The 13487-nt window shown below is 42.2% G+C and overlaps 1 protein-coding gene across 1 annotated transcript; it reads right to left on the reverse strand.

Annotated features, from left to right (window-relative positions):
- Nucleotides 1-1404: 1404 nt before the first annotated feature.
- LOC141325964 (protein FAM200A-like) lies at nt 1405-12743 on the reverse strand. The gene is made up of 5 exons (XM_073834682.1): nt 12534-12743; nt 11811-11973; nt 11626-11736; nt 4000-4862; nt 1405-2271 (listed from the first exon to the last, which is right to left on the reverse strand). Exons 1-5 carry the CDS (start codon nt 12741-12743, stop codon nt 1405-1407), a joined length of 2214 nt encoding a protein of 737 aa, XP_073690783.1.
- Between the last annotated feature and the right edge of the window lie 744 nt (nt 12744-13487).

Below are 13487 nucleotides of genomic sequence, written 5' to 3' on the forward strand. Positions count from 1 at the left end.
TCATTATTTTAGCATGACTAGCAAGTCGCTAGCATGATTTTAGCATTATTTTAGCATGACTAGCAAGTCGCTAGCATGATTTTAGCACGACTAGCAAGTCGCTAGCATGATTTTAGCACGACTAGCAAGTCGTTAGCATGATTTTAACATTTTTTAGCATGACTAGCAAGTCGCTAGCATGATTCTAGCATGACTAGCAAGTCGCTAGCATGATTTTAGCATGACTAGCAAGTCGCTAGCATGATTTCAGAACGACTAGCAAGGCGCTAGCATTATTTTAGCATTATTTTAGCACGACTAGCAAGTCGCTAGCATGATTTTAGCAAGACTAGTAAGTCGCTAGCATGATTTTAGCTAGACTAGCAAGTCGCTAGCATGATTTTTAACATGACTAGCAAGTCGCTAGCATGATTTTAGCATGACTAGCAAGTCGACTAGCAAGTCGCTAGCATGATTCTGGCATGACTAGCAAGTCGCTAACATGATTTTAGCATTACTAGCAAGTCGCTAACATGATTTTAGCATGACTAGTAAGATAGATAGATAGATAGATAGATAGATAGATAGATAGATAGATAGATAGATAGATAGATAGATAGATAGATAGATAGATAGATAGATAAGGTTTGAAGATAGATAGATAGATAGATAGATAGATAGATAGATAGATAGATAGATAGATAGATAGATAGATAGATAGATAGATAGATAGATAGATAGATAGATAAGGTTTGAAGATAGATAGATAGATAGATAGATAGATAGATAGATAGATAGATAGATAGATAGATAGATAGATAAGGTTTGAAGATAGATAGATAGATAGATAGATAGATATATAGATATATAGATAGATAGATAGATAGATAGATAGATAGATAGATAGATAGATAGATAGATAGATAGATAGATAGGTAGTTTAAAGCTTAATTGAGTATCAATGGCTTCTAGCAGTTTACATTAAACATAGTTCAAACAGACATGGACTTTTGGTCAATGAAAGTCTATGGGACTTTTTATGATTTTTAATATTAATTTTTAAGAAAACCATAACTCAAACCAGTCTGAAAAGATATAGCAATCTAAGTCTGAACAGTATGAAGATCTGACCCGAGTTTGGAGTATGTAGCTTGAACGGTCTAGGACAGGGGTTCTCAAAGTCTACATTCAAAGGTCCAAATCGGAATTTTCATCAATGACAAAGGTCCGGAACTATTGGTAATTACAAAACTTGTTTTTAATAAACATGTATAACAAATCAACATTCATTTTATGAAAAAATAAGGTGCCTTTTGCATTCAAAATACATGAATAACAAGTGCAAAAGTGGCAAAATAATTAAAGTGTCTGTATTTTTCTTAACAAAACACCACAAAAGTAACATGGTGCAAAATACAGAACAGTCTAATGTGAGAAATGGCACTGTCTGTCTCCCATCAGCTGCCGAAACCGTGGCACAAAAGGTGTGGTTGCTAGACGGAGACACTGGCCTAAATGTTCATTAGTCAAGCTGCTGCGGTGTGAGTTCTTTACAGCATTCATTGCTGAGAATGCAGACTCACACCGATAGGTTGACCCAAACATGGTAAGAACACAGATGGCTACTTTGTGTAGATTGGGGAAATTTTCAGCTGTGACCATTTTGGTCCAAAAGGTAACAGTGTCACAGTCCACTTCCTGCAAAGCCACATTTTCCAGCAAGTCAATGAGTTCAGTCTGCAGAGATGCCATGCTTGCCCACGGGAAGATGCTCTTGATTTCTTTTGAAAATTCCTCAACATTCTTGACTAGGAATGGAGATGGAATGCAGAGCAGCACTTGTCTGCCTACATTGAAGCCCTCAAAGCGCATCCTGAAATTTTCAGCTAGCTTCTCCAAAAAGGAAAGATGGTGACGATGGTGATTGCCATTAGTCTGCTGGAGAAGAGTTGGAAAGTGGATATGTGGCCCTGTGATGTCACTCTTAAATATCTCCAGCCGCCTTTCAAAGGAGCGTACTGCTGCCATCAGATCACACACTGTGTTGCCTTGGCCCTGGAGCTTCAGATTTAGTTCATTTAGATGAGATGTTATGTCCACTAAAAAGGCCACAACCTCCATGGTGTCATTATCCCTCAGAAAATCCAAGTAATGGCTGGCTTTGACATTCTTCTGCTGGGACAAAAACATCTCCAAATCTTTTCTGATGGCCCAAAACCTTTCCAAGACTCTTCCCTTACTCAGCCACCTAACATTGTTATGGAGGAGTAAGTCGTCATAAGAAGCATTTACCTGATAAGAGAAAGAAAAAAAATATACAAATAAATAAATACATGACCTTTTTGTGTTGCATAAATATTCATAAAGTGAACACAAACACCTTTGTAAATTCTGTAAATGTAAATGGTTAAAGTCTGTTGTAAGTAGATTTTGATGCCAACCTTTAATAGTTCAAAATGCATATAATTACATTTTATTCACAATTAAAAATGATTAAATAAATAAAAAAAACATTTGTGGAATAAGTGTTGACTTATGATCAGTCAGTGGGGAGATTTTCAGCATTTCCTGCATTAATTATGCCTTAGTTACACATTGATTCAAATTGTTAAAGATGTAAATGCTCTTGCTCTGAAGCAATATTTTTTTATTGGGCCAGTCTCTGACTCTCTCTCTCTCTCTCTCTCTCTCTCTCTCTCTCTCTCTCTCTGTGAGTAAGTGAGTAGGTGAGTGTGTGTGTGTGTGTGTGTGTGTGTGTGTGTGTGTGTGTGTGTGTGTGTGTGTGTGTGTGTGTGTGTGTGTGTGTGAGTGTGTGTGTGTGTGTGTGTGTGTGTGTGTGTGTGTGTGTGTGAGTGTGTGTGTGTGTGTGTGTGTGTGTGTGTGTGTGTGTGTGTGTGTGACTTATGTCAAGGCAATAGCCACATACGGTGGTTATAGTTACTCGTTGACATCTGAAAGTGCCCGGCGAACTCTCTTGGATCTACAGCAACATTACCAAAAACAGCACTGGACTGGACTGAAACTTCAGGGAAAACTTGCATGCCTTCCTTCTGCTGATCATTCTGTTTCACACTCATTTCTTAAGAATACTGCACTTAGCGAAGAGATTATTATTTTTACAGTTAAGGCTAGATTACAAGTTCTTCCTACTAGACTTAACCTTTCTATCTGGTATCCTACAACTCAGGTTCCTTATTGTTTGCATCACACTACAGAACAGATCACTGAAACATTGCCACATATCTTGAATGGCTGCCATGCTTACAAGGGAATGTACATAGCGCGCCATGATAGAATAGTGGATCTTATAGTGAAAGATGTGTTAAAGTATCTACCATCTTCAGTGAAAACATATAAACATTCTTGTGTAAAAGCATCTATGTTTAAGTGTTTTAATAGTAATTCCGAAATATTTTCACATTTGTCTGCAAATACACCAGATGTTGTTGTGATAAATGAGGAGCGTAGAGAGGTGCATGTTTTGGAGGTTGCATGTACTTTTGACTCTAGTATGGAGGAAGCTTTTATGACCAAAGTCATTAAATATCAACCACTCTTAAATACTATTCTTGAGATAGGTTATCGATGTCGTCTGTTTGTCTTCATATTTGGCAGTTTAGGACATGCACATAGGCTGGTTGTAAGAGGGCTTCAACAACTTGGGATGCCCAAAAAGAGAGCTAAACGGCTAGCAAAGTTTTGTTCCTTGTCTGCTATTATAGGTAGTCACCAGATATGGCGGAGACGATGTTATTTATACCCATAATAACAAGGGGGTATGCTTAATGTTGTAAAGAACTGATGCATGACATTGTGCCACGTTTTTTCTGTACATGTATTTAATTGCATCTATATTATTTATGTCCCTGTAAACGATTTCCTTTAAGTGGATTTAAATAAATGGGTAAAATGTGTGTGTGTGTGTTTGTGCGTGCGTGCGTGTGATCAACACTTAATAAACCCCTTTTGACCCACACACACAAAAACACAGTAGAAGTAAAAAGTCAAATAAATTCTCACCTCAGTCAGGAATGCCCGCAGAAGACGGTGCTGAAGGGCAGAGGATGCTCTCAGGTAGTTCACAAGCTTCATAATAGTTTCCATGACGTCTGAATATTCTTTTCCAAGGCTAGCACACAGCACCGACTGGTGTATTATACAGTGGTATGTCAGCAGGTCGGAGTGCTGCTCTTTCAGACGTTGAACGGCTCCCTTCTCCTTCCCTATCATGGCTGGAGCACCATCAGTAGTGATGGACACAATATGCTTGACATCAATTCCCCGTTCATTAAGCATCTGCATGATAGCTTCATATATGTCCTCTCCTCTAGTGTGACAGAGTGGAGTAAGGCCCAGTATGTCTTCACAGAATGTCCCCTTTGCCTTGCTGAAATATCTGACAAACACACATAGCTGGGCTTGGTCTGTGCTATCTGTTGACTCATCCACCGCAAGTGAAAGGCAGGGTGCATCTTTGATATCATCAGTTAACTGCTTTACTAAGTCATCGGCAAGTACCTCTGTCCTCCTAGTTGAAGTGTCATTGGACAGTGGAATTTTCTTTAATTTCTCTGACATCTCCTGTCTCTCCTTTCCCTCAAACAAAGCATCTGCTACCTCCACTAAACACTCCTTAACTATCTCTGCATCAGAGAATGGCTTCTTGTTTTTGCCTAGTACCCAGGCCACTCGGAAAGATGCTTCTGTAGCTCTCTCTTGCTGTGTCACAGCTCTCACAAGCAACTTATTTGATGATTCATATGAAGACTTTAGCTGTCGAAGTTTTGCTGTCCGTACCTCTGTATTTTGTGGATATTGCCGTTCAAAATGACCGTGTTTTGTTTCATAATGCCGTTTGACATTTCCACTCTTCACAACTCCAACTGTCTCGTTACAAATCAAACAGAATGGCTTCGTGCTGGATTGGGGCAAAATGAATCAGAATCAGAATCAGAATCAGAATGAGCTTTATTGCCAGGTATGTTTACACATACTAGGAATTTGTTTTAGTGACAGAAGCTCCACAGTGCTACAGAATGACAGCGACAAGACGATACATATTATAAAAAGAACAATATACAAGTACACAAGACAGACAATGTGCAAAAAATATCAAAGACATTTGAATGGAAGTAAGTATGTGCATTAAATAAATAACTGAAAAGTGAAATAAGAGTGTATAGTGTTGTATGTTCCACGATCAAGTGTTCATGAGATGGATTGCCTGAGGAAAGAAACTGTTTCGGTGTCTGGTCGTTCTAGTGCTCAGTGCTCTGTAGCGCCGACCGGATGGTAAAAGTTCAAAAAGTGAGTGTGCTGGATGTGAGGGGTCCAGAGTAATTTTGGCAGCCCTTTTTCGTACTCTGGATAAGTAGAGATCTTGAAGGGTAGGAAGGGTTGTACCAATGATTCGTTCAGCAGTCCGGACTATTCGGCGTAGTCTTCTGAGATCAGAATTGGTAGCTGAGCTGAACCAGATGGTAATTGAAGTGCTGAGAATGGATTCAATGATGGCAGAATAAAACTGTTTTAGCATTTCTTGTGGCAGGTTGAGCTTCCTCAGCTGGCGGAGGAAGTACAGCCTCTGCTGGGCCTTTTTAGCAATGGAGTCTATGTGAATGTCCCACTTCAGGTCCTGAGAGATGGTATTTCCAAGGAACCTGAATGACTCCACTGTGTTTACGGTGCTGTTCATGATGGTGAGTGGGGGGAGAGCAGAGGGTTTTTTCCTGAAGTCCATGATCATCTCCACAGTTTTGAGCGTATTCAGCTCCAGGTTGTTATGACTGCACCAGACAGCCAGCTCTTTAACCCTCTGGGGCCCGAGGGTGTTTTGGGGCCCTGAAGAAGTTTTGACATGCCTTGACATTTGTGCTTTTTTCAGTATGTTAAAAACATATTAATATCCTAAATCTAAATACATTGTATTTAGCACAAATTGGACTACAAAAATATGTAAGCAACATGAATGTACACTTTTAAGTTTTTGAGAAAACAATGTTTATGCGTGCATTTTGAAAAACTAAAATTTTGAAGTCACTGAAATAAGGTCATCTAACACATACAGAATATTTATTCTCGGGACTTTCGAGAATTGGATGTGGTAGGCTTGGTTTTTTTCTACCAAATGATGTGAAAATCATCTAGTTCACTTGTTTTCACAAAACAGTATATAGATTTAAATTTTTGAAGACACTTTTTGTTTCGAATGGCTGTATGCGAGGAGGCGTGAATGCTCATGAATAATGCTGTGATTTACACCTGAGAAGACAAAGACCTGCATAATGAGCCACATAATGAGCCATTCAGTCGGATGTTGACTGAGAGGAAACAACAGAAAGAATAAAGGAAAAATGAAAGGACAAAATAAATATATATTTAGTTTGAAGCGTATTTTGAATATATTTAACTATCACACAAAATAACTTGTCTTTCACTTGTGAGTGCAGTTAAACTTTTTATTAGGAACAAAAGTAATAAACACAGAAGTCAAGATGTCGAGGGTGCACTATCCAAATCACTTGCAGGAAACTTGAACACAGGAAAACGGGGAACAGCAGAAACTGCAAAGAAAACAAGTAGATGTGAGCAACACAATGATCTGACAAAGACAGAGCTAACATGGAGAAAACACATACACTACCAGCCAAACTTTTTATTATTAAAAGTTTTTTTTTTTTTTAAGTGAGCAGTTTTTTTTACATAGTAAACCTATTTCACAAAATTAGATAATTATTTTTCTTTGAAAAAGTACCTTTGACTGGTAAGTGTATAGCATAGGCGTATAACAGTTAGGTGCAAATAAAACAGTGTGAGATAAATACAGGTGTAAGGTTTGTAATGAAGTGATACAGGAGAAACCATACATCTTCTACCTTTCATACAGATTACTTAAAAAGAGAATAGTAGTTTTTTATTTGAATTGGTTTATGTAAAAGTAAACATTTCAAGCTTTCTAAAAGTAAATGCATTATGTCTGTGAGGCACGTAATCACTTAGATTTAGGTTTCATGCACGTTAGTTTCATTTATGTGTCTTTGAAAAGATATAACAGAGACAGTGAAGGCAGAGCGCGTGCCCTGACTGTTTTCTTATTTTCATAAAAGCACAGTGTATACAAATAAAAATATACCCTCTACAGTTTCGAATGATGTATTGGTTGTATTTGTACGATCAAAACTGACGGAGAATTTTACATTCTTTTCGGAGTTATTACAAAAGCGTGCCTCAAATGCGCCAGCGCGTTTTTCGACCAAAGTTGAAACATCCTGTCATCATGAGACATTTAGATGCAGTGAAATGAAACATACTTTATAATGTTTCACTTGCAGTAGTCAGGAAATACAGTTGGCAAAAAGTCTTAACTGGTAAAATGTGTGCACATTCTGTCACAGTAACAACTTAAAAGAAAAAAACTTACTTGTGTAAATATCTCATCTGCTGGTTCACGCCATGTCTCATTTAATGTTCATCTTCTGAAGTAAGTTTTATTCCTGACAGCCTGTCTTCTTCCAGAAAGGACTAACTTGAAAGAAAAGAAACTGCTTTCTCCTTTGTTTACCGTGATGTGGGCGTCTACTTTTGGCGCGGCGCCCTCACGTGGACGATTTGAATATGAAAAGATCGAATCGCTCTTGGGCGTGATCTAATTAAAACTAATGAAGCAGACAAGAGAGACTGGACATCGTGTTGGTTTCATACGGATTACTTTATCACAGAATATTTGATTTCAATAAACATTACTTTATTTGAAAGTATAGATATCAAGCTTTCTCTAGACATATTGCTCATGTCTCTGTGTTGTGTATTGGCTGAGTTATAGTCTATTTTAATGACGCGTTTCTGAATGAAGATCACGGAGATCAACACGGCAGACAGCACACCCTTTTTGTTTTCTTTATTTTGTAAAATCACAATATTTTTTTGGTTTTGTGAGTATATACAAATAAAAGTAGACCCTTTACAGATTCGATTGATGTACTGCTTTTATCTGTACAATCAGAAATGACCGAGTAATTGAAGTTCCTTTTGGGAAACTGCCACAAAACGCGTATACGCGTGTTTGGACCCCAGGGAGTTAACCTCCTGTCTGTAAGCAGACTCGTCACCGTCCTGAATGAGACCGATGAGTGTGGTGTCGTCTGCAAACTTCAGGAGCTTGACAGAGGGGTCTTTGGAGGTACAGTCATTAGTATACAGGGAGAAGAGCAGTGGGGAGAGGACACAACCCTGAGGGGCGCCAGTGCTGATAGTACGGGTGCTGGATGAGAATTTACCCAGCCTCACTAGCTGCTGTCTGTTTGTCAGGAAGCTGTTGATCCACTGACAGACCGAGGTGGGCACAGAGAGCTGAGTTAGTTTGGGCAGGAGGAGGTTTGGGATGATAGTGTTGAAGGCTGAACTGAAGTCCACAAACAGGATCCACAAAGTCCACAAACAGGATGAACGCATACCTCTCTGTCCAATCATCTTTGAAAACTCTATTTTCTTCGTCAACTTTTCTTTTCCTGGACAATGACATCCTCCAGACCCATTCAAACTCTTACTGCGGTGAAGTGTCGCGTTGCGCGGCTCGCGCCCGATTACGTCAAAAGTATACACTCACTGGATGTCATGGCAACTGAATCGCGGAGGAAAACTTTAAATATCTCGCCTTCGTTTTAATTTTGGACCATCTCCAAAAAGACATAAAACACTAAACAAATGATTCTGACATGCGTTTATGAAAGTAGGAAATTCAGACTTTGAATCCCTTAAATTACTGCTGTTGAAATACGAGATGGTGGCGGGTCCGGATTGAATTCCCTCCGGGTCCAGATCCGGACCGGAGTCCGGACTTTGAGAAGTGCTGGTCTAGGAGGAGGTAGTGTCTAAAAAAAATAAGAAGAAGAAGAAGAAGAAGAAGAAGAAGAAGAAGAAGAAGAAGAAGAAGAAGAAGAAGTTTAAATAGGATTTCAGTAAGTTGGCTTTCCCAAGCCAACTTAATTATAGTGAACCCTTTAGTAATTAATAAAGAATTATCAGATCATTTCACAAGAATATATTTCATTTCCATTATAGGCTAATAATAGTAGTAGACCGTAACAAAGTTACTACTGTAGTAGTACTTTGCAATTGTCCTTTTACTCAAGTAATTTGAAAAATGAATAGGCCTATTTATAATTTTACTGGAGTAATATTTTATTGGGGTATCTGTACTTTTACTCAAGTACTTGATTTGTGGGCCACAGCCCAATTATTATGGTGACTATTTGCATATAACTGTTCAGTAGTAGTTATTACATAGTTATGTTTTTTGAACCATAACTATTAGATAATTAATAGTAGTTCTTCAGGAGGTATGACAGAATACATTAGTTATTGATTAGCTACCTGTTACTTAACACATTCACAAAATTGTAATACATACTGATTAGTTAACACATCTTCCTTAGTAGTTAACAGTAATGAGTCAAGTGTTTATGAATAGTTAGCTGTTAGTTCTTCAATAACTCCTTATTAGTTCTGCAGTAAGTAAGAAACAGTATTCTAAAGTGTTACCGGTATTTTCTAGTTAGGTTTTCCCACCACCTGGCACACATGACATGAACAGCAGTAGGCCGACACATCTGCCTTTAACCCAGGCCAGAAAAAATGTCATAACACTAGCTCCTAAGTTTTCCCAAGACTCCCAAGTGTCCCGAGAGAACATTGTCATGTGCAAGTTCCAATATCTGATTACGATAACCCTTCGGAACCACAATCTGACACACACTATCCTTAGCTTTCCATTTACGCATTAGAATTTTGTTTTCCCAAAAATGCATTACTTTGGGTACTTTGGTGGGAAAACACTTGGCCACCAGCCAGGTCATTGCCCAAAATTAATTGAACTCCATCTACCGGGAGGTGCGTGCGCACAGCTACGTTAACGTACTTGGTTACCAAGGCCGACTTAAGGAAAAGTCTATGTAACGGAGCTTTTAAACAATCAGTACCCATGCCGCGTGTCACGAATTGAGTCGTCCTGTCATCACTAACTCTTGCACTACACATCTTGGACTTCATTCCCCACAAGCCACTGCACTGATCACTGCATTCACCTGCTCCTTGTTTCTCACTGCGCTGATTACCACTCACACCTGCACCTCATTTCTAGGACTGCATTTAAGCCACTCACACACACAGCTCTTCGCGAAGTCTTGTATTGCCCCGGCTGCATTTCTGAGCGTTTCTTCCCGTGTTTGTTTTCCCGTGTTTTGATTCCTGGACTCCCTCCTGTGTTTGATTCTCGCTGCCAGCCCCGACCTTCTGCCTGTGTTTGACCACGATTTCTGCCTGCCCCTTTGTGTTTGTTTTGTTTCAATAAAATGCTGCAAATGGATCCGCACGTCTCAGTCCGTCCTTGTTACAGAAGACTTCGCCGCTACAAGGATCCAGCAGCTAGTATGGTGTCATCCGGTTCCAGCATGAACCCCACTGTACAGATCATGTGTCTCAAGCAGGGTGAGCGGACTATTGAGGATTATGCTATGGACTTTATTGAATTGGCAAATCTGTCTTCTATGGATGATCAATGCCTGATGATTTTCTTCCGTGGAGGACTCTTAGAGCCATTGGCTTCCCTAATGCCCATGTTCGAACCTGGCTGGACTTTACAAATGTTCATTGACATTGCTCTGCAAATGAGTGGCTCTCCTTTTACTGTGGGAATTCAAGAAGAGGACAACAATGTTCCCACAGTAAACTCCAGTCCAGAGTCACTATGCAAGATGGCTGCCACTCCAGAGCCTGTTCACAAGATGGCCGCCCTTCCTGAGTCAGTTCACAAGATGGCCGCCCTTCCAGAGTCTTCACGCAGGATGGCCTCCCTTCTAGAGTCTGTTCACAAGATGACCTCCCTTCTAGAGTCTGTTCGCAAGATGGCCGCCCTTCCAGAGCCGGTTCGCAAGATGGCCGCCTTCCCAGAGTCTCCGCTGGTTCCGCCCGGCCTCCCAGAGTCTCCGCTGGTGCCGCCCGGCCTCCCAGAGTCTCCGCTGGTGCCGCCCGGCCTCCCAGAGGCTCCGCTGGCTCAGCCCGGCCTCCCAGAGCCTCCGCTGGTTCCGCCCTGCCTCCCAGAACCTCCGCTGGTTCCGCCCAGCCTTCCAGAGCCTCCGCTGGTTCAGCCCAGCCTTCCAGAGCCTCCGCTGGTTCCGCCCAGCCTTCCAGAGCCTCCGCTGGTTCCGCCCAGCCTTCCAGAGCCTCCGCTGGTTCCGCCCAGCCTTCCAGAGCCTCCGCTGGTTCCGCCCAGCCTTCCAGAGCCTCCGCTGGTTCCGCCCAGCCTTCCAGAGCCTCCGCTGGTCCGGCCCAGCCTTCCAGAGCCTTCGCTGGTTCGGCCCAGCCTTCCAGAGCCTCCGCTGGTTCGGCCCAGCCTTCCAGAGCCTCCGCTGGTTCCTCCCAGCCTTCCAGAGCCTCCGCTGGTTCCGTCCAGCCGTCCTGAGATTCCTGTCTGCCCGGTTCAGGCCACGGAGGCCACTTATGGACTGTTGAGCCCAGCCCCGACCTTCTGCCTGTGTTTGACCACGATTTCTGCCTGCCCCTTTGTGTTTGTTTTGTTTCAATAAAATGCTGCAAATGGATCCGCACGTCTCAGTCCATCCTTGTTACACCGCGAAGTAACGCCAGTACCAGTGTAAGATTTGCGGACCAGCTTTAGCGCGTTGTTTAAGATCAGCGATTGAGCCTCTCCTGTGTCCCGCAAGATGGAAATGTGTGTAGCCTCATCCTCACTACTGGACGCTATACATCCACGTAACAAAAACGATTCATACCCAGACGAGGGTAATTTACAAAACCTACAGTTTTAGGCTTACTTGCCAGACTTTTCTTTTTCCAAGCCTCACAATCAGCAATCAAATGACCTGCATCCCGGCAATAGAAGCATACTCGCCCCTCATAAGATCGACTTCTCGCAGATCTGCCATCTCCAAACACCGCATCTCTATATCGGATATTAACATCTCTCCCCCTCTTGACCTGCATTTGAGCACCATGGACAGCTACTTTATCAAACCTCCCCACTGGAGGAAACACCATTCAGTGGGTCAACGCGACCTCATCAGCAAGTACGGTGGCTGCTGAGAGAGACGACACTTTTTGTTAATTCAGATGTACCACCAAGTTTTCATGAGAACACCCTTTAAAATCCTCCAACAAATTTAATTCCCTTATGTTCTCAAACGTGGTAACTTTGCTTGCCATACACCACTTGTCAAAAAGGGTTTGTTTTTCCCTTGCAAACTCTACAAATGTTTGTCTGTCCATTTTCTTTAGGGCCCTAAATCTTTGTCTATAGGCTTCTGGCACTAGCTCATAAGCATGCAACACAGTTGACTTGATCACATCGTAGGCCAGACTGTTCTCTATTGGTAACGCGGAGCATATTTCTTAAGCTTTCCCCACCAAATACATTCCAATAACAAAGCCCACATCTCTTTAGGCCATTGCAATGTAGCGGCCACACGCTAAAAAGCCGTGAAGTATGAATCTACTTCCGCCTCTCGAAAAGAAGGTACCAAATTAATATGCTTACTCACATTAACTAGAGGAGGATTACTCACATCTGCAGTCGGAACAGATAAAAAAGACAGCGGAGGACCCGAAGGCAGCTGTGCGAATGAGGGAAAAGCAGGAGAACTCTCCGGTGAGCTTACAGTCAGTTGAGACCGACCACAAAGTCGAACATCCTTTTCTATTTCCAGCTCTAATTCTCTTAGCCGGAGCTTCTTGGTCTCTCTCTCATCCATTTTTACTTTTAACTCCATTTCCTATAGTTTAAGCGCAATTAACGGATCAGTGGCAGACGTTGCCCCTGCCACTGGTGTACTTTGATGCACAAAAATCGGATCACTGGGGCGTAAAGGCGAAAGCAAAACAGGATAGGGCTTCTCGTCGGCCTCCGCCAGCACAGCAGCTCCCTCCTGCACATTTGCTAACCCTGACTCCTCCAGCGGGGGTCCAGGAGAGAGGATTGGGGCCGTAAACTCCATTGGGAGTGCCAGGTCCATAATATTAATAATCTCCATCCTGTCCAGAGACTCAGGTTTGACAGTCATTTTGGCTGGGAACTCAGGAATTAAGGCCATCTCGGCCAGGAACTCAGGAATGGAGGCCATCTCGGCCAGAAATTCAGGAATGGCGGCCATCTCGGCCGGGAAATCAGGAACGGCGGCCATATTGGCCGGGAAATCAGGAACAGCGGCCATCCTGGCCGGGAAATCAGGAACAGCGGCCATCTTGGCCGGGAACTCAGGAACAGCGGCCTTCTTGGCCGGGAAATCAGGAACAGCGGCCATCCTGGCCGGGAAATCAGGAACTGAGGCCATCTTGCGTGCTGACACTGGCGTTGCAGCTGTCTTGCATACAGACTCGGGCGTTGCAGCCATTTTGCGTGCAGACTCAGACGTTGCAGCCATTTTGCATACAGATTCGGGCGTTGCAGCCATCTTGCATACAGACTCTGGCGTTGCAGCCATCTTGCATGCAGACTC

Source organism: Garra rufa, chromosome 2 (genome assembly GCF_049309525.1).
Source record: "Garra rufa chromosome 2, GarRuf1.0, whole genome shotgun sequence".
Taxonomy (NCBI): Eukaryota; Metazoa; Chordata; class Actinopteri; order Cypriniformes; family Cyprinidae; genus Garra; species Garra rufa.